Here is a 22,680-nt window from a genome sequence, read left to right as displayed (position 1 = left end):
TCTCACATGTTTTTTTTTTTTTTTTTTTTTGACAAACTGAGAAGAGGGAGAACCGAGGCCAGGATGTCACTCAGAGGCAGCAGTTAAAACAAACATATTTCTCCTTCCCCTCCATTCATAAAAGGAGACCGGTGACAGCTCCAGTCGGGCAGAACCCAGGTCTCCTCCCTCTCCAAACAGGCCCGAAGCCCAGGAGTCAGCAGCGTGGCTGGGGTTTCGCAAACCCCACGGAAGTGCCGTTGGCACAGACCTGAAATCGCCCCCAAAGCCCAGGGCCGTGGACCGGAGGGCACCGTGCCCTTGACTCAGCTTCAGGGTGCAAGGCAGAACCACCCTGCTCTCTCTCTCTGCTTTTCATCTGGTGCCTGGCTTTTCTCCGAGAGAATGGAGGTCTCCTAATTTCTACTGGGGTCTCCTCCATCTCCCATCAGAGAGTGGTCTGGCAAAGCAGTCAATTACAGCCCTGAACCTGGACTGGATCCGGAGTCCAGATAACACAATAATAATAACAACAAATAGCTGTCAGGACCCAGTAAGGAGTGACTGGGGGCATTGGCACGTAGGCTGGGCATTAGGTGACTAGGGGGCAGGAGCTGGTTTTCTCAGGATGAGCTGATGAGAACCTGGTTCTGCAGGAGAACGTCTTGGTGTACGCTCCATTCCTTCTGGAAATTTCACAAAAGAAATGTACATACACCCACACACAGGTGGGCCAAAGATGGCAGAAGGCACTGTTAGATCTCAGCCTGGGGCGGGTGGCCATTGTGCAATTCTCTCCATTCTTCTGTGCCTTCCATCTTCCTATTCTGATGACACACGTGGGCTCTGCATGGGCTGTGCTGGACTGGGGCTGGGAGGGGGTTGGTGGCACTTACCTAACTGGTAACCTGGGACCGTGCAGGATAGGCCAAAAATGTGGACCAGCCAGCAGTGTGATTTGAGTAAGGCCTCCAGGTACACGCACGCGCCGACCTGTGAGAGAGGAGGAAAGACATGCTGCCTGCTCCATTCCCAGCGTAGATTTGCTGTTCAGTGTCATCTACCATTTGTCTCCCTAGTTGTAACATCCAATGCGCTGGTCCCCGAGAAGAGCATCCTCCTTTGGCCATCCAGCCTGGGAGGTCTAATCATGCTTCTTCCCGAGAACACAAGGAGGGCTTAACCCAGAGGCCATGGGAGCTTCTTCCATGTCAATAGGGCCCCAGTGACAGCAGTCCAGCGGCCATGAGCAACGGCGTGGCCCCGAGTGGATCACTGCCCTTCCCTCCCCTGATTCCCTGTGCTGCCATCTGCAAAGTCACCATGTCATCTCTGGAGACCCCTCCCCACTCTCACAACCTGTGATTTTATAAGGAAGACCTACGAGCCATTAGGAGGATGAAGTCCTAAGATGTATGACAGGAAAGGACACTGTGGTATCCCCACCGTGGACATGGAGATGCAATAAGATAAACTGGGGTGACGATTGTCACCATTCCAGTAAAAGCTGGTTTGTTTGATAGGCAATCACTTGGAACTTTTCAAGCCAATGAGGACCAATATTCTTAAGGATGACCTGAGGCTTGTAGACCTCCAAAGAATGACTCCATTCTGCTGAGCAAAGTCCTAATGTGTCCCTGGGTTGCAAGTTGTGCCCGAGGCACAGCCAGTCAGACAACCAACCAGCACTGGGGTCTGCAGACGGGGCTCCCAGGGTCTGCTAGACCAGGGGGTGGTACTGGGCTCGCCTCTTCTGGTACTTGTCTGTCTGCATCTCTTGTGTGGAAGCCTTAAGTTCTACCAACCCAAGATGGAGGCAGGGAGGGAGGCCCCTTCCAGCTTCAGACCTATGACTTTCCTAGCCCTCAAACTGCTGCATTAATCTTCGCAGTTCTGTGTTATTGCACTTCTTCCTTTGAAATGTGAGCACGGTCCCGCGCAATGAACACGGGTTCTCTGGAGCATCGTCTAAGGTGATTAGCTAGACCATAAAGCATGTTTTCTGCTGCGCGTCCTCCCCTTCCCTTCTTGATTTCCTTGGGTTCAGAGCTCTTCAACATCAAAAGCTACTCCCCAAAGCACGGGCAGCATCATGCGTGACACACGGCGGATCGTTTTACCTCTTTCCACCTTTGGTAAACATATCTTTGAAAAAGGCCTTTTAAGATGACTGTTGGTTTTGGCAGTACCTTTTTTAGGGTATTAAGACAGTCAGGCTAGGAAAACAAAGAGCAGCCTTGAGAGAGGGACTATCCCATACCGACAGGAAAGTCTTCACAGCAACCACCAGCGCCGAGTAGGCGACCAGGCAGTCCCACGGCTGGAGGATGGTCTTTGCCGGCTGCAGGAGGAGATGGCTCCCTTGCAGCATGAAATATCCAAAGGCCGCCAGGTACCCAGCACTCAGGATGTGGATCCGTGTCTTTCCCGCAAGAAACACCAGGCAAAGCACAAACCAGAAGTGATAGCGAAAAACAGCCACCTTGACCATGTCCAGATAGGAGCTGGAAGATTGAAGAGGCCAGTGAAAAGGAAAGATGATGTCATTTAACAGACACAAAGGTACCTCCCACAAGTCATCTTAAAATAGAAGGAAACACAGAAAACAGACAAAGAGAGAAATGCAGCCAGCAGGAGACCCTCAGAGACCCATGGCCACGCCCATGAGATGGGAACATCCGAGAGCCTAGGGTCTTTTGCAATGTCAGGCTTATCAAGGTGCAGACTGCATTCAAGGGTATAGTTCTTTGAGGTTTGACAAACAAATACCGTCCTGTAACCACCAACCTGATCAAGACACAGAATATTTCCATCAGCCTCGAATTTCCCTGTGCCCGTTGTAGCCAATCCTCTCCCCCAAACTCCAGGCAACCAGCAATGTTTTCTGTCCCTATAGTCTTGTGTTTTCCAAAACAGCACGCACACAGCACCGGGCAGCGTGTCACCTTTTGTGTGCGGCACGATGCTGTTGTGAGTCCCACTGGATTGTCATGCGTGTCAGTAAGTCGTCCCTTTTTACTACTGAGTGGTGGTTCGTGGTATGGATGCGCCACAATTTAGCCACTCACCAGTTAATGGACATTTGGGTTGTTTCCAGTTTTCGGTGATTATGAGTAAAGCTGCTATAAACATTCATGGGCAGGTTTTTGTGTGGAACTAAGTTTCCATTTCACTTGGGTAAATACCTGTGAGTGCAGTGGCTGGGTTACACAGCCAACGTACATTTCACATTAGAAGAAACCTGCCAGAAAATAAGGTCCTGATGAATAGCACAGGGAACTATATTTAATAACTTCTAAAAAGGAATTTATTGGTTGCCAAGGGGGAGCGGTTGGGGAGAGATGGAGTAAGAAGTTGGGGTTAGCAGATATAAGCTTTTATATACAGAATAGATAAACAAGGTCCTACTGTAGGGCACAGAGAATTATATCCAATATCTTTTGATAAATCATAATGGAAAAGAATATTTTTAAAATGTATATATGTGTATAACTGAATCACTTTGCTAAACAGCAGTAATTAATATAACATTGTAAATCAACTATACTTCAATAGAAAAAGAATATATATACAAATGTGTGTATATATACAGTATATATATTTGAATTATTTGTTTTACACCTGAAACTAACACATCATTGTAAATCAACTAAACTTCAACTATATATTATATACATATAGTATTTATATATATATTTATATATACACACATACTTTATAATAGTCAAAACAGTCTAAATAATTACATGTCAAGGTAATTTCTGATTAAGCAAATTAGGACATATTCAAATGATGGAATATAAAGTAGCCTTTACAATTATGATTACAAAGCATTTTGAAGTCATGAGTAAATGCTTACAAGTCAATGGTAAATGATCTATCTGTGGTGGCTGTTATTAGCAAAAAATTAGAATACAAAATTTCTCACAGGACATGAACTCTACTATATAAAAATTATTTTAAGAGACTGAAAGGAAATATGCTAAGATTTTCACAGATTCTGTCTGAAATTACAATAATCTTTTGTTCCGTTTCTTTATGATTTTCTTTTTTAAATTTTTATTGGCTTATCATTTTATTGGCTTTTATTGTAGTTACTTTAAAATGTTATGTTAGTTTCTACTGAACAGCAAAGTGAATCAGCTATATGTATACACACATCCCCACTTTTTTGGATTTCCTTGGGTCATTTGTAGAGATGTGGATGAACAGAGAGACTGTCACACAGAGTGAAGTCAGAAAGAGAAAAACAAATATTGTATAGTAACTTGTATATGTGGAATCTAGAAAAACAGTATAGATTATCTTATTTTCAAAGCAGAAATAGGCACAGAGGTAGAGAACAAACATAGGGACCCCAAGTGGGGAAGGGGGAGATGGGATGAATTGGGAGAATGGGATCAACATGTAATCACTATTGATACTGTGTATAGAATAGATAACGAATGGGAACCTACTGTAGCTCAGGAAACTCTACTTAGTGCCTTGGTCACCTAAATGGGAAGGAAATCTTTATAATTTTCTTATTTTTACAACTCATAGCAAGTAAGTGTCATTACTTTTACAAATTAAAGTAAGTAAGATCAGAATGAAAGTTGAATGTTATCGCTAAAAAAAAATAAATAAACTGCCCAACTATCTTCCAAAGTGGCTCTGTCATGCCGCCTTCCCCCTAGCTTTGCATGAACATTTCTGCGTCTAAATTCTTCCCAGAACTTGGTATTGTCAGATTTTCTGTGTTTGGGGTTTTTAAAAATCTTAGCCATTCTAATAAGTATGTTAGTACAATCTCTCTTTAATTTGAATTTGAATTTCCCTAGTGACTAATGATGTTGAGCATCATTTCAAAATATGCTTATTCTCTTATCTTTTTGGATTAAGTGCCGGTTCAAATCTTTGCCTGTTTTAAAAATTGCATTGTTTCCTTCATATTGAGCTATAGACATGCTTTATATGTTCTGGATACAAGTCCTTATCAGACATATGTTTTGCAAATCTTTCCTCTCTGTCATTGGCTTATCTTTTCATGATCTTAACAGTGTCTTTTGAAGAGCAGAATATTTTTTATTTTGATGTAATGCAATTTATCAATTTTTCCCTATGAAGGCTCGTGCATTTTGTGTCCTATTTAAGAAATCTTTCTTCAACTCAAGGTCACAAAGAAGTTCTCATATTTTTTTTTAAGTAAATGTTTTGGGTTTTATATTTGGGCCCACAATCCATTTCAAGTTGATTTTTACATATGATGCAAAATACAGATAAAAAGTTTCTTTGTGCATTGGGGAGGGGCTGTGGATATGGACTTATCCAAAAATGTTCCAGCACCTTCAATAAGAAGATTATCCCTTCTGAACCAACTGTTCCATTGATCTAGGTGTCTAGCCTTTTACCAATAGTACAGTCCTGGTGATTGGACTTTAAAGTCTTCAAATCAAGTGGTATTAGTATTCCAGCTTTGTTCTTCTTTCGTAATTGTTTTGGATATCCTAGGTCCTTGCTTGTCTATATAAATTTATCAATTTCTTTTAAAAAATATATATATTTGTTTATTTATGGCTGCAGCAGGTCTTAGTTGTGACATGCGGGGTCCTGCATTGGGAGCATGGAGTCTTGGCCAGTGGACAACCAGGGAAGTCCCCATTGATTTCTTTAAAAAAAAAAAAGAAAGTGCCTGCTGGGTAAAAGCAAGGATCTTTCTTCCTGCTGAATTCCTAGAGCTTTAAACAGTGCCTGGCACATAATAGGTGCTCAATAAATAATTTCGAATGCAAGAATGAGTGTATAGCACAGGGCAGGGGCCCAGTCAACTTATGGTATGTTTCTAGGAGTGGGGCACTCAGAAATTCATAGAGGGTCATACACCTACTAGGGAAAACTACTTAACAGTTTCTTAAACCAATAATATGCATTTCCCCTGTGATCCAGCTATCCAACACCTAAATATTTATCCAGAGAAATAAGACATATGTCCATAGAAATCCTGTGCAGGAATGTTCTCAGAAGATTTATTTATATTAGCTCTGAGCTGGAAACAACCAGCTGATGTTCTCATGGGTAATAAAAATGTGGAATATTCATACAAGGGAATGCTATTCAGCCATAAAAAGGAATGATTTACTGAAACACGCTGAAAAATGGATGGATCTAAAATATACTACGATGAGTAAAGGTAGCCAGACACAAAAAAGCACATCCCACACAATTCCATTCAGATGAAATCCTACAACAGGTAAAATTAAGCTGCAATGCAAAAATCGAGTCAGTGGTGGTCTGAGCAAATAACTCCCTAGGAAGAGGAGAAGGGGGTGTTTCTGGGCGGATGGAGGGTTTGTGCCCTGATACACACCCACCAGAGCTGAGTGAATCTTACAGTTCTGATCTGGATGTTTCACTGTATGGAAATTAGACATCAATTCAATTTTTTAATTAAAAAGAAACTCATAGTAACTTCCTCTCCAAAGTAAGGAATTCTTGAGCCCAGGATGCTAGGGAGGAGTGGAGACTGCCCACCCATCAGGCACCCAGTTCTCACCGGCAGAAGATGAAGTTGAGAGCTGGGCTGAGTTGGGCAAGGTCGGCCGGCCTGAGCTCACGGCTGATCTCCACGTTGTCGCCCGCCTGCAGCCTCATGGATGCCGTGTTCTCATCCACAAACACCTGCCACTGCAGGGAGGCCGCAAGGAGGAGCAGGAAGTCAACTGCAAAGACAGGAGGAAGGGGTCGTGGTCCTCAGGAGGGGCTGCCCTGCCCACGGTCTGGACGTCCACAGTACAGCGAGCCACCTGGGGCCAGTATGCCTGAGTGTTCGGGCGGCCTGATCCTCCTCCAGCATCACATGGGAGCTTCGTTGCCCCCATCGCCTTTGGTGGGGCACATAGGACAGGAACACTGTGGGAGTTTCCAGAGGTCATTAGGAGCCCTCAAAGTTCACTCCCCTCAAAGTGTGAATCCAAGCCACAGGCAGAGAGAGAACCACGGCCCCAGGGGACCACCGGATTCCAAGGTGGGGGAGGGGCACACAGTCTGGGTCTATCAGCATTTGTTGGATGGATGGTGAATGAAAAAATGAATTTTGCACAGGATCGAATTCAGAGGTGGATGAAGGAAATGAAAACATGGGCCATCTCCACAGCTTCCAGTTATATCTTCTCCGTAAAACTCAGCCTATGTTCAAGAAGGTGGCTGTTTTCTAGACTGAGATGGACAAATCCTGAAAAGAACATGGAGTGCTCACTCTGGGATGAGTAGGAGCTGACAACATCCATGTTTTGGAAGGACTTTGAGGCAACCCTTGGAAATCTGATTTGCAAACCAGCCATCCACTTTGTATTTAGGGTCTAATTGAATCTCTGAATTTTAAATCATCTATTGAAAAGTCCTTCCCCACCCGCAGCCCCATCAGAATAATGCTTATGAATTAAAATTCTCTCCAATGCAAGCATTTTTTAATTAGATTGAGACCTTGGAACCTGGTAACTATATATCTTCGCTGAGTACGGTCTGGGTGATTACAAGAAGATGAAATGGAGAAATATTGGAAGGAAGGTTGTCCCAAGTTCCCCAGCACCTGTCCAACTGTACAGGTACTTGGACCCCCTCAGTACTCACAGAATAACAGATTGGCATCTGGCTTCTTGGCATAATCGGGGAGATATAACCACTTAATGAGATTTGAATGTATTTCTGTACTTGTGGTTCTCCATGGATAATCTGTAGAGGAAGGAGGAATTGTCTTTTCATCTTCATTATTTTTCTAAAGATCATCAAGTCTGTGTTCTAGTAATGCTTCTTTCAAATTATATGGAATGACTAAGGTGTCGGATGTGATTTTGGGTCAAGAGAAGGACTTTAAGTTCAGAGGGTGCTAGAAACTGCTTCAACCTCTGACTCCCATTGGCTGACTTGCTTGGGGACCCCGAAGGGGTCTATCTTGTGGTGCTGAGGGTCCTTCCTGGAGACAGCTGCCCACTCAGGCTCCATCTGCAGGGGGCAGACCCGGGCGGACTCCCCAGTCCTGCTGAGGATTGAGAGGCAAGGGCTGAGCAAGGCTATGGGGTGAGGGGAAGGCGTGATCAGGCTAAAATCTTCAGCCTTGATCTGGGAGCAAAGGGGGGCAAAGGCAGGAGGGAGGGTGATGAGACTGTGCGAAGACAGGAAGGTAAGGAACAGGGAGCGTAGTGGGGGACGAGACAGAGAGGGCAGAGAGTGAGGGCAAGAGGAAGAGACAGGAGGAGAAGAGAAGACAGAAGGAAGAAGAGTCTCATGTTGGGAAGAGCGAGGAGGGGCAGGAAGAGACGGGGGAGGAGGAGAGGGGGAGGGGGAGAGGGAGAGGAGAGAAGGGAGCTCTGCAGGGAGAATAGGATGGAGACGATGGACACGACCTTAGGGAGGGTCACTAGCAGACAACACTTGTGTGAGCCAAGAAAACGGTACCCAAGAAGAGAGCAGAGACTGTCAATTCAACTCAGGACAAGGTTTTTGACTCTTTACTGTATGAAGATAGAAAAGATGACCCAGACCAAAGTCCGCAAACAGGGTTCTCCTTGGTTCTGGGCCCCCAAGAGCCATTTTCCCCAGTGGAGAGGTGACAGCAGCTGGTACTCCCTTCCCATCCAGCCCAGCTCCCTCATCTGTTCAGTGGGGATGCAGACATCTGGCTGGCATGACCTGACAGAACTGCTGTGGGGAAGAGCGGGGCAAAGTGAAGGGTATACGAGATGGAAGGGCATCATTCCTCCCATTTCCTGCTGTTTTCATTTGAATTTGCTTTTTTGGGCAGAGTTGGACAAACCATTCCTCTTGTGGCAACTCTGGGTTAGCTTGGTGGGTCTGACTGTGCTGGGACCACACCATGGTGGCTGTTGATCCTCTAGAACCACAGGGCCCAGATATTGGCCCAAACCATGTCTGAGGCCCCATGATTCCTCGGCACAGCAATCTCCCCACAAAAGGCACAGAACCCTAGTCCCTCCACCTGAGGACCTGATACGTCCAGGGCAAAGTCAGCATTTGCCAAGACTCAGTGTTTCCATGGAAGAGTCCCATGGCAGGCAGGTTGGTTTACCTTTGCAGAGAGCAGGAGGCAGCCCCAGACACAGAAAATACTGGAAGATGATCAGACAGACGAGGAAACCACAGTATCTGGGCCAGACCTCAGCGATGGCTTTTCTCCGCCGAAGTTTCAGCAGATAAACCAGCCAGATGATATGGATGAGGGCGTAGAAATCCATGCGCTGCCCCACGGTGTGGAGGGCGGCTACGAAACACAGCTGGAATGCAGGGCGAGAGACGCAGATAAGGCCATTAACAAGGTAACAGCGGGTGCAGGAAGGGCTGTCTCCCCCCACCACTCCAAGATGAGATGGTGGTTGAGATTTGGGGATGGTGAAGAGCTGGGCTCATTTACTTATTTTTACTTTATTGCTTTTACAAAGTGCCCCCACAGCCCAGAAACTCATCACAATCATTTGATGTGTTAGCAAATTGGACAAATTACAAGATCAGTTTGTTCAAGATGGTCCAGAAAGAGAAAAGAGTGGAGTCTCAACAGCGAGGGGCTATAGAGAATGGGGGATAATCTGTGGTCAGCACTGTGGCTCCATAGGGCCCTCGGTGGATCAGAGGTTTAACAAGACAGCAAGGCAGAGGGCAGGGCCCCTTATAAAGACCCCTAGTCACGAAAGTGGGACATTCCCACTGGCCAGAGATGGGGCAATCTGAGCACTATTGGGGCAACAGTAACAATGGATTAAAATGCTGGAAACTCATTGGCTTCTTGGAAGGGTCCGACAAAACCAACTCCCACATTTGAAAAATTTAAGCATTGTTCTTGACTATAAAAAAAAAAAAAAAAACTGTATCTCAGGAAAATTGAATAGTTGGGGAGAGAATGTCTGTCTTCATAGAAGTCTTTAGTTAAGAAACAAGGAGCTCATGATGGACCCAGAATACCCCCGTCTCACAGGAAACCATGGGGATGCAATCAGCAAAGTCCAGACGATGAAAAGCCCCACAGCCTTTGATCAATTTCCTTGATTACACAAATTGCAGGGATAGAAAGAGAATCTCTAAGTGAAGAGCTCAAAGGATGTATCAACCAAGTGACCAGTCACACTGTGTGGAGTCTCTTTGGATCCTGACTGGGACAAATTTTCAAGTTATGAGCCAATCCGGAAAATCGACACAGATTCGATGTTTAATTTTGAGAAATGTTTCATTTTTCACGGGCAGGTAACAGTCTGCTTTTGTATTTTGGAGAATTTGCATCTTTGAGAGATAAAGACAGAAGTATTCATGAAGCATGGCCTTTTCTTCAAAATAATGCCTGGGTCCCGGGAGAGGCTTCCCTGGTGGCTCAGCTGGTAAAGAATCCACCTGCAACGCGGGAGACCTGGGACCGATCCCTAGGTCGGCAAGATCCCCTGGAGAAGGAAATGACTACCCACTCCAGTATTCTAGCCTGAGAAATATCATGGACAAAGGAGCTTGGCGGGCTATAGTCCATGGGGTTGCAAAGAGCTGGACATGACTGAGTGACTAAGACACACACATCCCGGAGAGGGAACAGAAGGGTACAAGGTGAGCAGAGAGTTGATCATTGCTAAAGATGCTGAAGGATGCAGGGCAGCTGAAGATATGGCTCTCTCTACTTTTGTATATGTCAGATGTTTCTCTTGTTTAAAGAAATAAAAAACAAGGAATTGACAAATGGAAGCAAAAACAGAGAGGTCACCTCAAGCCCAAACTTGTAAAATCCAAAGTGGATGAAATACTGCAAGGCACTCAGCAGCCCATGGTCCAGATGCGCCCGGGTGACAGTATCCAAGGTGGCACTGGCAAGGGGCCCCGACAGTCCTTCCCGAAGTCGGTGGATGCTCTGGCGCTGGCTCACCATCACGTCCAGAGTCGTCAGGGCCAGGACAGCCAGCTGGTTCTGCCAAGCACAGAAAACCCACATCAGTGCCGTCTGGGGCAGAAGCCCAGTTTCCCGGGGCTGCCCACTAGGCAGACCACTTTGCAGGACACCCAGATCCTCCACCTGCCACTCTCCAGAAGCATTGTGGTTTGGGTGATCAGCCCACCAGGCTGCCCCGTCCCAACAGAAAACGTTGGTTTCAGCACCAACTCTTACGAAGGGAGGGGGGCCTGCTTCTTCACTCAACCTGTCAGAGGGAGTAGATAACATCCCCTCCCTGTCTCCCAAGCATTTCCTCTCATTTTTCCCCATCAGAGATGCTCTCTGCAAATACAGAGGTATTGATTTTCCAATTGATCGAGGTGGAGAAAGCTTCATACAGTTATGACTCTTGACAAGCTGGGAATAAAAAGCCGATCATAATGAGTTCATTTACTTTGGTTGATTGTATTACTTTATAACACAAGGCGTACACCAACACCCCCTTCCAAGGACAACTCCCTCTCGTAGCTTCACAACGCTGCTGGTTTGTGTTGAAATTCATCTTGGGGCATGAGGTGTGAATTTAAAGATCTTCCTTAGCTGGCTGCATCTTTTTTTTTTTTTTTTCCAATGCGATGGCCATTCTAAGGAATCTTTCCTGCACCCAGGATGACTTGATGGATGGAGGAAGAACCACTTAGATGCAGGGTTTATAAGAGGGTGTTTGTTGATGAGCGATGGGGGGAAGATGCAGTGAAAGCCTAATTGTTGGTTATAAATATGCTGTATTTTCCCTATCGATCATGTGACACGGAAGTGAAAAGGATTACCTTATTAGATCATATTTAGCCATAAGTATGCCCTGTGTGCTGTAACATGAGGCCACTTGCGAGAGACTGACCAATTATTCCAAATGAAGAGAGGTCTGTTCGGCGCCCCAGACGGTCCAAGTGTGTCCCGGTTCCTATGCAGATGTGGCCGGCCTCCTCGCCGCCTTTCATGCCCTTCATAGAGATTCTCTGTTCCAAGCAGCCTCCTGTGGCTATGCGGAGACCCCAGTGCAAATTAGGAGATGGGGACTAAATAGGACTTCTGTTTGACGGCTTGGACGGCTGGCTGGTCCTTTTCCAGGAGCTTCTGGGGGCGATGTCTGGAGTTGCGTGGTAACCAGCGGAGGCTGACACGTCTTAAAATAAAGTGTCTGACAATGAACCTTTGCTCCCTGCGTTCCCAGGAAATGGATGAGGGCAGGGGGGCTGCCTGCGGTGACTCAGAGGACAGCAGAGCCTTGTTGTCCATCTTCTCGGGTAGCTTGTTAAAATAAACCGGTTCTGCTCTTCCCTGCCTTGCTAACAGTGTGCACTTAATGCCATGCCTTCCTCTTTGAGGAGCAAGGGCGGCCTCCCCTGCTGCGTGGGGTGCAGCCGGGTCACGGGGCCCCTCGCCCGTGGTCTCCTTCTGGGAACAAGCTCTAAAGCTGGGCCAACATGGCTTCCTCCTTCTGGAGGGCTAGAGGGGTGACCCAAGGCCTCTGGATTCCAGGCCTCCTCTGAGAAGTGCCCTTGGTGGAGGGCAAGGGGCAGAATCCAGAAGCAGACACAGGGTTGTCCTGGGAGGGTGCCAGGGACAGGGCCCCGGACTCAGCTGGTTACCGTCAGCACCCCAACTTCTGCACTAGAGACGCTCCAGCACTTCGGGTCCCTACCTGCTAGGACAGCAACCTCCTTTCATTCGCTACCTGAGTCCTCTTTGTTCTAGACTGAGGTCTGGGAACCCCTGACCAGCCGAAGAGAGGGGGCGTGTGTGCCCACCTCCCTCCACACACCTGCCGCTGCTACCTGGTCTCCTACTGCTTTGGGGAGACATCCCCACTTCCTGTTTCTCAGGTGTGACCCTGTAGGATGGCCTGACCTGGCCAGCAGGTGACCCTGAGCTGGCTCTCATTTCTGCCCCACTGTTGCTGCTCTTTGTGACCTCAGACAAGTGCTTCAGCCTCTCTGAGCCTCAGAGTCACTGGAAGTAGGGCCCCCCACCCTCAAGTCACAGGCTGAGCTGAAACAGTTCGGATCACAAGCGAATCCCTTGCAAACTCCCAGCACGTTGGAAGAGGCCCCAGAAGGGGAGCAATTAATCTCCCCACCTACACAGGCAAGGCGCGACCAGACTTCGATTTTGGCTGAGTTGTTTAATTTTCACTTCTGCTAACAGCCTGCCTTTAATGTCACCTCTGTCCTTATTCATTCCTGGCTTTCCGAGCCGCCACGGAAACCTCTCTAGGCAAAACAGTAAAAGAGAATGATAAGTCAGAGCCAGGTTCATCGCGGTAATATATAACTTGGCCACCAAAGCAATTACTTAATGTAATGTTCCCTGGGAAGGAAGGGGACGCTGAGTTTATGGAGAGGGTGCCCACTGCATGCCTGGCCTGGCCAGCTTCTCCATCTCGTCCCGTCTACCCTGGTGCTCAGACCCCGGAGGTTCACGCTGCTCTGACATCCCCGTTTGTCTGCACCTGCTAATCACGGGCTGTGATGTCATCCCTACCTTCAGACAAGGCAGGGCTCTGCCATCACACTTCATTAATGTTCCGAGCCACTCTGCCGGGTCCACAGGCTGCAGTGAGACCATCAGTCCTCCGGCGAGCAGCGCTGGTGGCCGTGTTCCATTTGCTCGCCACACCTTAGGGGGATGCAGAAACGATGACGGGGCACTGGGTGATGGTGGACCCCAGGAGCAACTCAGCTACAGGGTTGCCTGGGAAGGACTTCAGCTGAAAGACCCCAAGCAAGGCCCTGTGCCTCAGTTTCCCCATCTGTAAAAGAGCCAGATGGACCAGACAGCCCTTCTGGCACCTTCATTGGGCTTTCCCCCTCACAGTGCGGTGGCTGGGCATCAGCTCCCTCTGGGCCCAGAGATCCTGGCCCCCAGGCAGATGGTTTCTCACCGTACTCTTGACACATTGTCCACAGGCTGGGCACAGGGTGGTCGCGGGGCTCTCCTACCTGCCCCACCCCCACCCTTCCTTCCCAGACTTAGCAGTGTCCTTTCCACCCTCCTCCCGCCACCTCCAGCCCCAAGGTGTCTATGTCCTTGTATGTGTTCATCTGTCCCTTCGGAATCTCATCTGCAGCATCTCCCAAGCACTCGCCCCAAGCACAGTGCCGGGTGCAGAGCAGGCTTGCCATCAGTGTGTGTTGAATGATTAAATGGACATAGTACGGCTCTTAGGTGAGTCGTTCACAACCTTCCCAAATGGGCCTCAACTGTCTCCTTGAGATGGCCGAGATTGCACTAGCTGGCTTTTCCCAGATACAACAGCATTGTATTTTGATGGCTCCTCTGACAACTCTCCTTAGAGAGAGGAAGGCAGATGCTGGAGAGGTGAGAATTCAGAACCTGCCTTTGCCTGGAGCCCTCCTGTCTGGCCAGGAAGAAGCTGCGGCTCCAACGGAGCTCACCTGTGTGCAGTTTGAAGCATAGGCAGAGGGTACAACCCACTTCAGTTGGTACATCACTTTGCAGACCACTATCACACACGCCCAGACCGTGGAAACACGGGACGTGAAGGGGCGTAATGTGGAATAGGGCAGGGACAACACCCAGAGGATGTAAAACACAGAGTTCATCAAGGAAACCTACAAGGAAAGTGTTGAAGTCTGTGAGTACCTTGGCTTGGCTCCTATTCCCTGCCTGTGATCAGAGCAGCACGAGTTAGGGGGAGCTGGGAGTTAAAAATACACCCACTGGACTTTCCATAAGAGGTCAACACCATGCAGAAGAAAGAGAAGGGTCTTAGAACCTGAAGGCAATGGTCCTCCTGGAAACCACTGACCTCCTGCAGGGTGAGCCAGACGACCACGGGGGCCAGAAGCTTCATGCTATGTGTTTCCAGCACACGCCTCAAGAATGCTTGAGTTCCATTCACCATTTCTAGAAACTTCTGAAAGCCAGCAGTCAGCTTGTCAACTGCCAAGTCCCAATCACTCGTTTCCTCCTCTGGGGGAAGAGAAAGGCTTTAACCAGATGTCCCTGGTGATGCCGTGGGGTCTGGCTTTGTTGTTGAAAACGATGGGAAGAAGCCTGCATCTCAAAGGAAGCCAGAACAAAGCAGAGAAAACTAGGAAAACAGTGCTTTTTTTTCCTAAAGAAAGCTGTTTTCCAATAATTTTGAGTGCCTGTGACCAGGCCCTGCGTCCCCACACTGGCTTCCCTCCTCTCTGCTGCTGAAGCTGTCTGTTTGGCCCTCTGTCCACATCCCAGGTGCTGGTGAACACTCATGTCCCCTCTACACCAGGGTTGTTTCTATAAAGATTAGTGCATGCATGTGCTCAGCCATGTCCAACTCTTTGCGGTCCATAGACTATAGCCTGCCAGGCATCGCTGTCCATGGAATTTTCCAGGCAAGAAGAGTGGAATAGGTTGCCATTTCCTCCTCCTGTGGCTCCTGCATTGGCAGGTGAATTCTTTACCACTGAGCTACCTGGGAAACCCCGTATCGTAAATATTCCAGACTCGGGTCATAGTGTCTGGGTCACACACTCTTGCAGCACTAGAGCACCTACAGGCCGTCTGTAGATGGGTGTGGCCTTATCTGCAAAGTCAGGAGGGGCAGATTTGGCCCTGGGGCCACAGTTTGCTGAGCATTACTTAAGGGAAGGGGCACCAATTACTTCCCCTATGTCCCTTCAATGCTCAGCACCTTGCCTGGTGCACAAAACACCCCCGCATCCCCCTACCAAATGCCATGGAGCATGGATGAATAAATACCAAACTGCCCAAGGGGTGTTAAAGCATGTACTTTGACAACATGAAAGACACTAGCGTGTGTTGAGCGCTCAGAATATGTCAGGTGCCATGCTAAATGCCCTCCCACCCCGTTTCTTGTTTCTGTCCAAACCGCAAGTGGAATCAACAATAAGCAGGGCCCCCAATCCCTTGTAAGCAGTGGCTCCCCAGGTAAGCAAAACAGACCCTGGGGAACCTCAGTCGCTTGCAACTCAAATACTGTGTTTTAATTGAAAATAAAATGTCAGCCGTCTGCCCAGCTGCTGTCAGAGTCTGCAGGTCCAACTGATGTGAATGGGCTCCCCATCGGGCATGGGAATGAACATGGGCAGGAGGAAGCAGGCGGATGGCACAGAGCCATGACATCCCAGCCCCCCTCACACCTGAGACACTTGGCCTGCCCCCAAAATAAAATGTGAAGACAGTATGCTGAGACCATGTCAAATCAGGGAACCAGGTCAACAATCTGGGTGGATTATTTTTTTGTTTTAATTAGTCAACTGTTTGCCTGGGTGCCCAGAATTCTTGGCAGCTCTGGAGAAGAGCCCCATGAGGGGCGAAGAGCGCGTCATGCAGGGCTTCGAAGGGAAAGTGGCATCTCCCACCTGCTGGCACCTTCCTCCCCAGCCTTCCAGACTCCTCCGCCTTCCTTTCGGAGCTGCTGGCTTTGTCGGCACAGTTCTGAGTGGCCTCCTCTTCCCCGCTGCGTCGTAATCTGAAAACCAAAGGCAGAAAACTGAGGGACTTTCAAGCAGGGGGACTGGGTACCAACTCATTAGCCTGTGTTATAAAAGCCCATAAACGCAATGGGTCCAAGCCCTGAGCAGACACGCGTAGGGGACAGAATCAAGGACTTGGCCATAGGAGGAAAGTTGTGTTTGACCTGCACCATCAGGAATCACATTTATGCTTTGCTCGGGGCACAATTGACTTCAGAAATCAATTTCTGGAAAAGAATGCATTTTCTCTGACTCTTTAGTTCTTACCTCTTCTGAAGTTTCCCAGGTATAACCTTAAGCCTGAAAGAGACACACACACAGAGCTCTATTTATAAAAGTATTCCTTTCTTATTGGATTTATTTAAACAGCAAACTCTAACAAATCTTTAAGAGTTTACTCATTTGTTATATTGACTGGACAAAGCACTGTTGCTGTTGTTTAGTTGCTAAGTTGTGTCTGACTCTTTGCAACCCCGTGGACCGAAGCACGCTAGGCTTCCCTGTCCTTCACTATCTCCTGGAGTTTGCTCAGATTCATGTTCATTGAGTCAGTAGTTTAAAAAGTAATTCAAAGGGCACAAAGGGTACACAGTGAAAAACAACTTTCCTTCACACCTTTGTCTCCTTCCCCAAGGCAAGCACCATGACAGATCTCGCGTGCATTCTTCAAAAGATGCATACTTCATACATTCAGTATAGGCCTGTGTGTGCAGGTATCTTTTCCTTGGACCAATAAGGGCACATCCTATATACAGTGTTCTGCCCCTTGCTTTTGCCACTTGCCCATCTAGCTTCAGTCTAACCCCAGATCAGCACACACAGGGCTGCCTCCTCCTCTCAGAGCATCCTAGATTCTGAGACACACCGTCATTTGCTTAGTCAGTCCCCTAGGGACGGGCATTGATTCTCTGCTGGAATTTTTGTAAAGAATGAGATCAACACCTGAATGCTCAGTGAACAGGGCAACTGAGCCAGGGGCAGCGCGTCTGGTGCGCCCGACGCAGGGCATGCTCCCTGGGGATAGCACACATTGGAGGAATTTTAAAGAGAGGCACTCATACGTCTGGCAGGAGATGCACGTCGGTTTCCTTCCTGTTGCCGGGGGAGACAGATCACAGGGGGCTTAGGTTGGAAGTACAGGGTGGGCTGGAGTGCGTATTATGTTGCCATGACAACCCAGTCCGCAAATATCATCAGCCACCTCTGAAAACCCTCACCCCTTCACATCATCCCAGTTGACCCAGGGAGCCCTGGGGGGTCTCAAAAGAGAACCTTTCTCCCCAAGTGTTCTCCTCTCTCCAAAGCAGGCATCCTTTCCAAACTACACATAATTTCGGGGATGGAGGGCAGGGCGCAATGGGAAAGAGTGCCCTGCTCACAGGCAGGGCCTCCCAACCCCACCCAGGGACCAACAGGCTCCAAGCACCCTTTCTTTTCTATAAAGCTTTCACATCCCACCTTGGATACAAACAAAGCTGAGTAAAAACCAAAATCAAACCGCACGATGTTGACAGAAAAGAGTATTTGACAACCCCCGGGGAGAAAAAGAATCAAGCCATGGTATTTTGTGTACTTTTTCACAAAACGTGCTAGGAGCATGGCAGAGTTTGATCCGAAAAACAGATGCAGGCCTTGAGGCCTTGAGAAGGCCACAGCCTCCTGCCTAACTTTTGAGTAAGAAAGCAAATTGCTCTGGCGACGCACCACCTTCTAAAATAAGAATTCTGCAAAATATCCTATCCTATTAGTGACTCAAATTTTAGAAAACCTTTAAAAGCCAAGTTTCACAGCCAATGTCTTAATTTAGTTAGAGGCCAAAATGGTGAAAACGAAAATAAACTAGACCCAGAGGCCTGCAGACCATCCGACAGGCAGACAGCGCTGACCCAGAGAGTCGCAGCGAAAGCCAAGTGCACATTCCTGCCCAGAAGCCCCTGGCCTGGTCCGTAGACCCTCCAGAGATACACAGGGTCTAACTTTCCCCACCAACGTCTACAGAACACCTACAGATGGATGACTCAGTGCACCGCCTGACGTTGAGCCTGCCATTCGCACAATCTCCAAAGGCTGCCCCGGGGACAGTGGTACCTGTCAGATGAGCCCTCCCAGGTAATGGGGCTATTATGCAGGCCGGTGGTCCTCCTGAGGTCCTCATTACAACAACGACAGTGGAGGATGCCTGCCAGCAGGAGCGCAGCGGGCAACAGGAGCTCAGCAAACAGCGTGGCCACGTGGAACCGCTGCAGGCCCAGGTCTCGGAGCCTGGAACGGATCGAGGTCGAGAGGCTGCTGTTCCCTGGGTCCTGCCTGACAAAAGACACCTTCCCTGAGGGGCCCAACTGCCCTTTCTCTCTCTCTCTCTTTTAAAAGACATATTTATTTACTTGGGGGTGGGGGGGGCTTCCCTAGTGATTCAGACAGTAAGGAATCTGCCTGCAATGCAATAGACCTGGGTTTCATCCCTGGGTCGGGAAGACCCCCTGGAGAAGGAAATGGCTACCCACTCCTGTATTCTTGCCTGGAGAATTCCATGGACAGAGGAGCCTCGTGAGCTATACAGTCCATGGGATTGCAAAGAGTCAGACATGACTGAGAGACTAACTCTTTCTACTTCTTTCTGTTGATTTACTTGGCTGCGCTGGGTCTTAACTGTGGCATGCAGGATCTTATTTGTGCCATGTGGGATATGGTTCCCTGATCAGGGATTGAACCCAGAGTTCTTACATGGGGAGAATGGAGTCTTAGCCACCAGACCACCAGCAAAGTCCCTCCACTGCTCTTTGTCTTGATCAGTTCAGTTCAGTCGCTCAGTAGTGTCCAACTCTTTGTGACCCCATGGACTGCAGCACACCAGGCTTCCCTGTCCATCAGCAACTCCTAGAGCTTGCTCAAACTCATGCCATCCAACCATCTCATCTTCTGTCATCCCCTTCGTCTCCTGCCTTCAATCTTTCCCAGCATCGGGATTTTTTCTAATAGTCAGTTCTTCGCATCAGGTGGCCAAAGTATTGGAGCTTCAGCTTCAGCATCAGTCCTTCAAGGAATATTCAGGACTGATTTCCTAAAGGATTGACTGGTTTGATCTCCTTGCAGTCCAAGGGACTCTCAAGAGTCTTCTCCAATACCATAGTTCAAAAGCATCAATTCTTCTGCAGTCAGCTTTCTTTAAGGTCCAAATCTCACATCCATACATGACCACTGGAGAAACCATAACTTTGACTAGACAGACCTTTGTTGGCAAAGTAATGTCTGCTTTTTAATATGTGTCTAGGTTGGTCATAGCTTTTCTTCCGAAGAGCAATTATCTTTTAACTTCATGGCTGCAGTCACCATCTGCAGTGATTTTGGAGCCCCCAAAAATAAAGTCTCTCACTGTTCCCATTGTTTCCCCATCTATTTGCCATGAAGTGATGGGACTGGATCCCATGATCTTAGTTTTCTGAATGTTGAGCTTTAAGCCAACATTTTCACTCTCCTCTTTCACTTTCATCAAGAGGCTCTTTAGTTCTTCTTCGCTTTCTGCCATAAGGGTGGTGTCATCTGCGTTTCTGAGGTTATTGATATTTCTCCCGGCAATCTTGATTCCAGCTTGTGCTTCATCCAGCCCAGCATTTCTCATGATGTACTCTGTGTTTAAGTTCAGTAAGCAGGGTCTTGATAAGCAAGTGATATTTGATTGTGAGGGTCCTGGAGAGCCTTGCTGTTGTTGTTCAGTCCACTAAGTCGTGTCCAGGTCTTTGCGACCCCATGGGCTGCAGCACACCAGGCTCCCCTGTCCTTCACTGTCTCCCAGGAGAGTTAATGATGGCTAAAGTCCTGAGGCAGTTGGCCATGTGTATAACCCCACATGGAATAATTGTAATAGTGCGACTCTGAGTATGGGGAGAAGCAATAGGACAAAACTTCTCCTGGATTATGATAGACTTGTAAGACAGGTGATCCAGAGAATTTTAGATTATCAGCAGGGCCTGTGAATCCTAAAATGAAAACATCGCGTGGCCTATCCACAGAATCTTTGTCTGATCTAGGAAGGAGACTTCCCAGGGCCCTGGAACAAAATTGGTCATGAAATGCCTCCCAGACGTTGGTTGCATTTACGACCGAGAGGAGGCGCTGTAGACAAAGAACTCACTTGCCACGCCAAGAAACACAGGATGCTGGGGTCATCAAGTTTCAGTCACAACAGCCACCCTCCCCACCCCCACTCCAAGATGCACCCTGGGGGGATTCAGTAGGGAGAAAACAGGGTGCTAGCCCGAGAATCCGGCTCTGGGCCACAGTTCTGTGGCAGGTGGGCTCCCATGACCTGGGGAAGCCCAGCGCCCTCACGGGAACCTCTGGCACGTGTGCTCTCGGCATAAACAGACTCGCAGCTAAAATTCAGGCTGCGAGCTGAGGACGGGATTTGCCTGAGTCTGGTGAGATCCCAAGGTGGGAGCACCCTGGGGTTTCAAGTCCGTGAGTCCTGAGACCCCAGTAGAACAGGAGGGGTCGACCTGGCAGCAAAATCTCCAGGGGGTCCTCTTCCTGGGCTCCGATCTTGAAACTTGGAGCTGCCAGAGGCATCTCCCCACTCCTGGAGGGGCTCGGGAGCTTTACAGAGATGCCCAGAGAGCACAGAACCAACTAGAAAAGCCACCTCCTCATACATCAGCCCAGGGCCTAAGACATTCTTACCCCTCTTTAGAAAGTCCTAGGGTTTCATTGAAAAATCCAGAAACAGCTTGAAACTGGAAAGTGTAGACAGCGAAAAGGACCACCATGGAGTAAGAGACCACGAGCATCCAGAAGCACTTGGAGCTCCTTCTCCAGGAACTATAGTGTATCTGCAATTCAGACACAGTCCTGATAAAGGCCAGGCAGGGTTTATAGAGAGGTGGGCAGGGCAGGGGCAGCCGTGACCAGAAGGGGCCACAGGGAAGGGTACAGGGAACAGCTCCCTCTGCAAAACTGTTCCTTCCAACAGAAATCTTTGCTGCTTAGAGCCCAAGCTCATTCCTTATATATACACATGCACATGCACATACACACACACGTACACGTACACATACACATACATATATGGGCTTTCCTGGTGACTCAGATGGTAAAGAATCTGCCTGCAATGCAAGAGACCCAGGTTTGATCCCTGGGTCAGGAAGATCCCCTGGAGAAGGGAATATTTACTCACTCCAGTATTCTTGCCTGGAGAATTCCAAGGACAGAGGAGCCCAGCAGGCTGCAGTCCATAGGGTTGCAAAGATTTGGATAAGATTGCACAACTAACATTTTCACTTTTATATATATATATATATATATATATATATATGTATATATATATATATATGTATATATATATATATACACACACACACATATACACATATATATACATTTATTTGGCTGCATCGGGTCTTAGTTGTGATGTGTGGGATCTTCAGTTGTGGCATGCAGGATTTAGTTCCCTAACCAGGGATCGAACCCAGCCCCCCTGCACTGTGAGCATGGAGTCTTACAATGGACCACCAGGGAAGTCCCCAAGCTTATTCTTATATGAGGGTCTAGATAAGTTTTAATGAGACACACAAAGTGAAGTCAGGGGTCCAGGCCTTCAGTTAAGTTTCCTGCAGAAAAGCAAACCTCAGCACTAGGAAGGGTAACCCCCTCCCCACCCCCCGCCCCCGGACAGCCAGGAAGCTGTGGCATTGGGAGTTCTGTCTATATATTGAGCAGTCCAGGTGGTATTGGAAATTGATCACTCCCTCTGTCTATGGCTCCCAGGTTCCATGCACTCTCTCTCCACCCATGTGTTGGAACCGCTCACGTATCTGGAGGCAGGGTTGGTGCGTCTGGTCATGGAGCAGGCTGTGTGGCCTTATTGATAAGTGTGAATGGGCACCTGGGTCAGAGGCTTGGCCGAGCAGCTGTGGGTGTGAAGCCTGTGAGCTTCGTGGTCCCCCCTCCACGAGGAGAGTGCCAGCCCCGAGACAACCCCGCACAGCAGGGCCAAAAGTCAGAAAGCAGAAGGCAGAAGCATCCTGGGGCAGAGAAGCAGGGCAGGGGCTGGGGGCTCGGGGTCCCACCAAGGTTCACCTGGTACCAGGCCACCCAGAACAGGAAGAGGAGGATGTAGACGACCCTGTAGACCACCACTTTGCCAGCAAAGCTGACAGCAAAGAGCAGGGCGGCACCAAGGTAGAGCCAGTACTCGACTAGGAGACTCTTGACGATGGTGGCAGGAATGCTCAGCAGGACGCTGCTGGGCCCTGTGCAGGGGAAGAGGCAGAGGAGTACTCAGATTTCTGGGACTCCAGCCAGAGT

At 48.4% G+C, this 22,680-nt stretch overlaps 1 protein-coding gene and 1 long non-coding RNA gene across 2 annotated transcripts in view; both read right to left on the bottom strand.

Moving 5' to 3' along the window:
• Nucleotides 1-12,788, bottom strand: part of LOC110145016 (piezo-type mechanosensitive ion channel component 2-like) — a 57,699-nt gene extending 44,911 nt beyond the window's left edge. Inside the window, exons 1-7 of the mRNA XM_070471820.1 lie at nucleotides 12,702-12,788; nucleotides 10,712-10,912; nucleotides 9,044-9,248; nucleotides 7,588-7,689; nucleotides 6,512-6,677; nucleotides 2,240-2,483; nucleotides 876-972 (exon numbers count right to left, since the gene is read on the bottom strand). Of these exons, the coding sequence (XP_070327921.1) occupies nucleotides 876-972; nucleotides 2,240-2,483; nucleotides 6,512-6,677; nucleotides 7,588-7,689; nucleotides 9,044-9,248; nucleotides 10,712-10,873 (976 nt within the window). The 5' untranslated portion in view covers nucleotides 10,874-10,912; nucleotides 12,702-12,788. The remainder of the gene's footprint in view (nucleotides 1-875; nucleotides 973-2,239; nucleotides 2,484-6,511; nucleotides 6,678-7,587; nucleotides 7,690-9,043; nucleotides 9,249-10,711; nucleotides 10,913-12,701) is intronic.
• A 3,356-nt stretch (nucleotides 12,789-16,144) lies between these two features.
• On the bottom strand, nucleotides 16,145-17,488 carry LOC110145039 (uncharacterized). The gene is made up of 3 exons (XR_002316072.2): nucleotides 17,323-17,488; nucleotides 16,648-16,680; nucleotides 16,145-16,376 (listed from the first exon to the last, which is right to left on the bottom strand). It is a non-coding gene; the product is annotated as an uncharacterized lncRNA (long non-coding RNA).
• Between the last annotated feature and the right edge of the window lie 5,192 nt (nucleotides 17,489-22,680).

The sequence above is a fragment of the Odocoileus virginianus genome, chromosome 9 (genome assembly GCF_023699985.2).
Source record: "Odocoileus virginianus isolate 20LAN1187 ecotype Illinois chromosome 9, Ovbor_1.2, whole genome shotgun sequence".
Lineage (NCBI taxonomy): Eukaryota > Metazoa > Chordata > Mammalia > Artiodactyla > Cervidae > Odocoileus > Odocoileus virginianus.
This window is presented reverse-complemented; position numbering and strand designations above follow the sequence as displayed.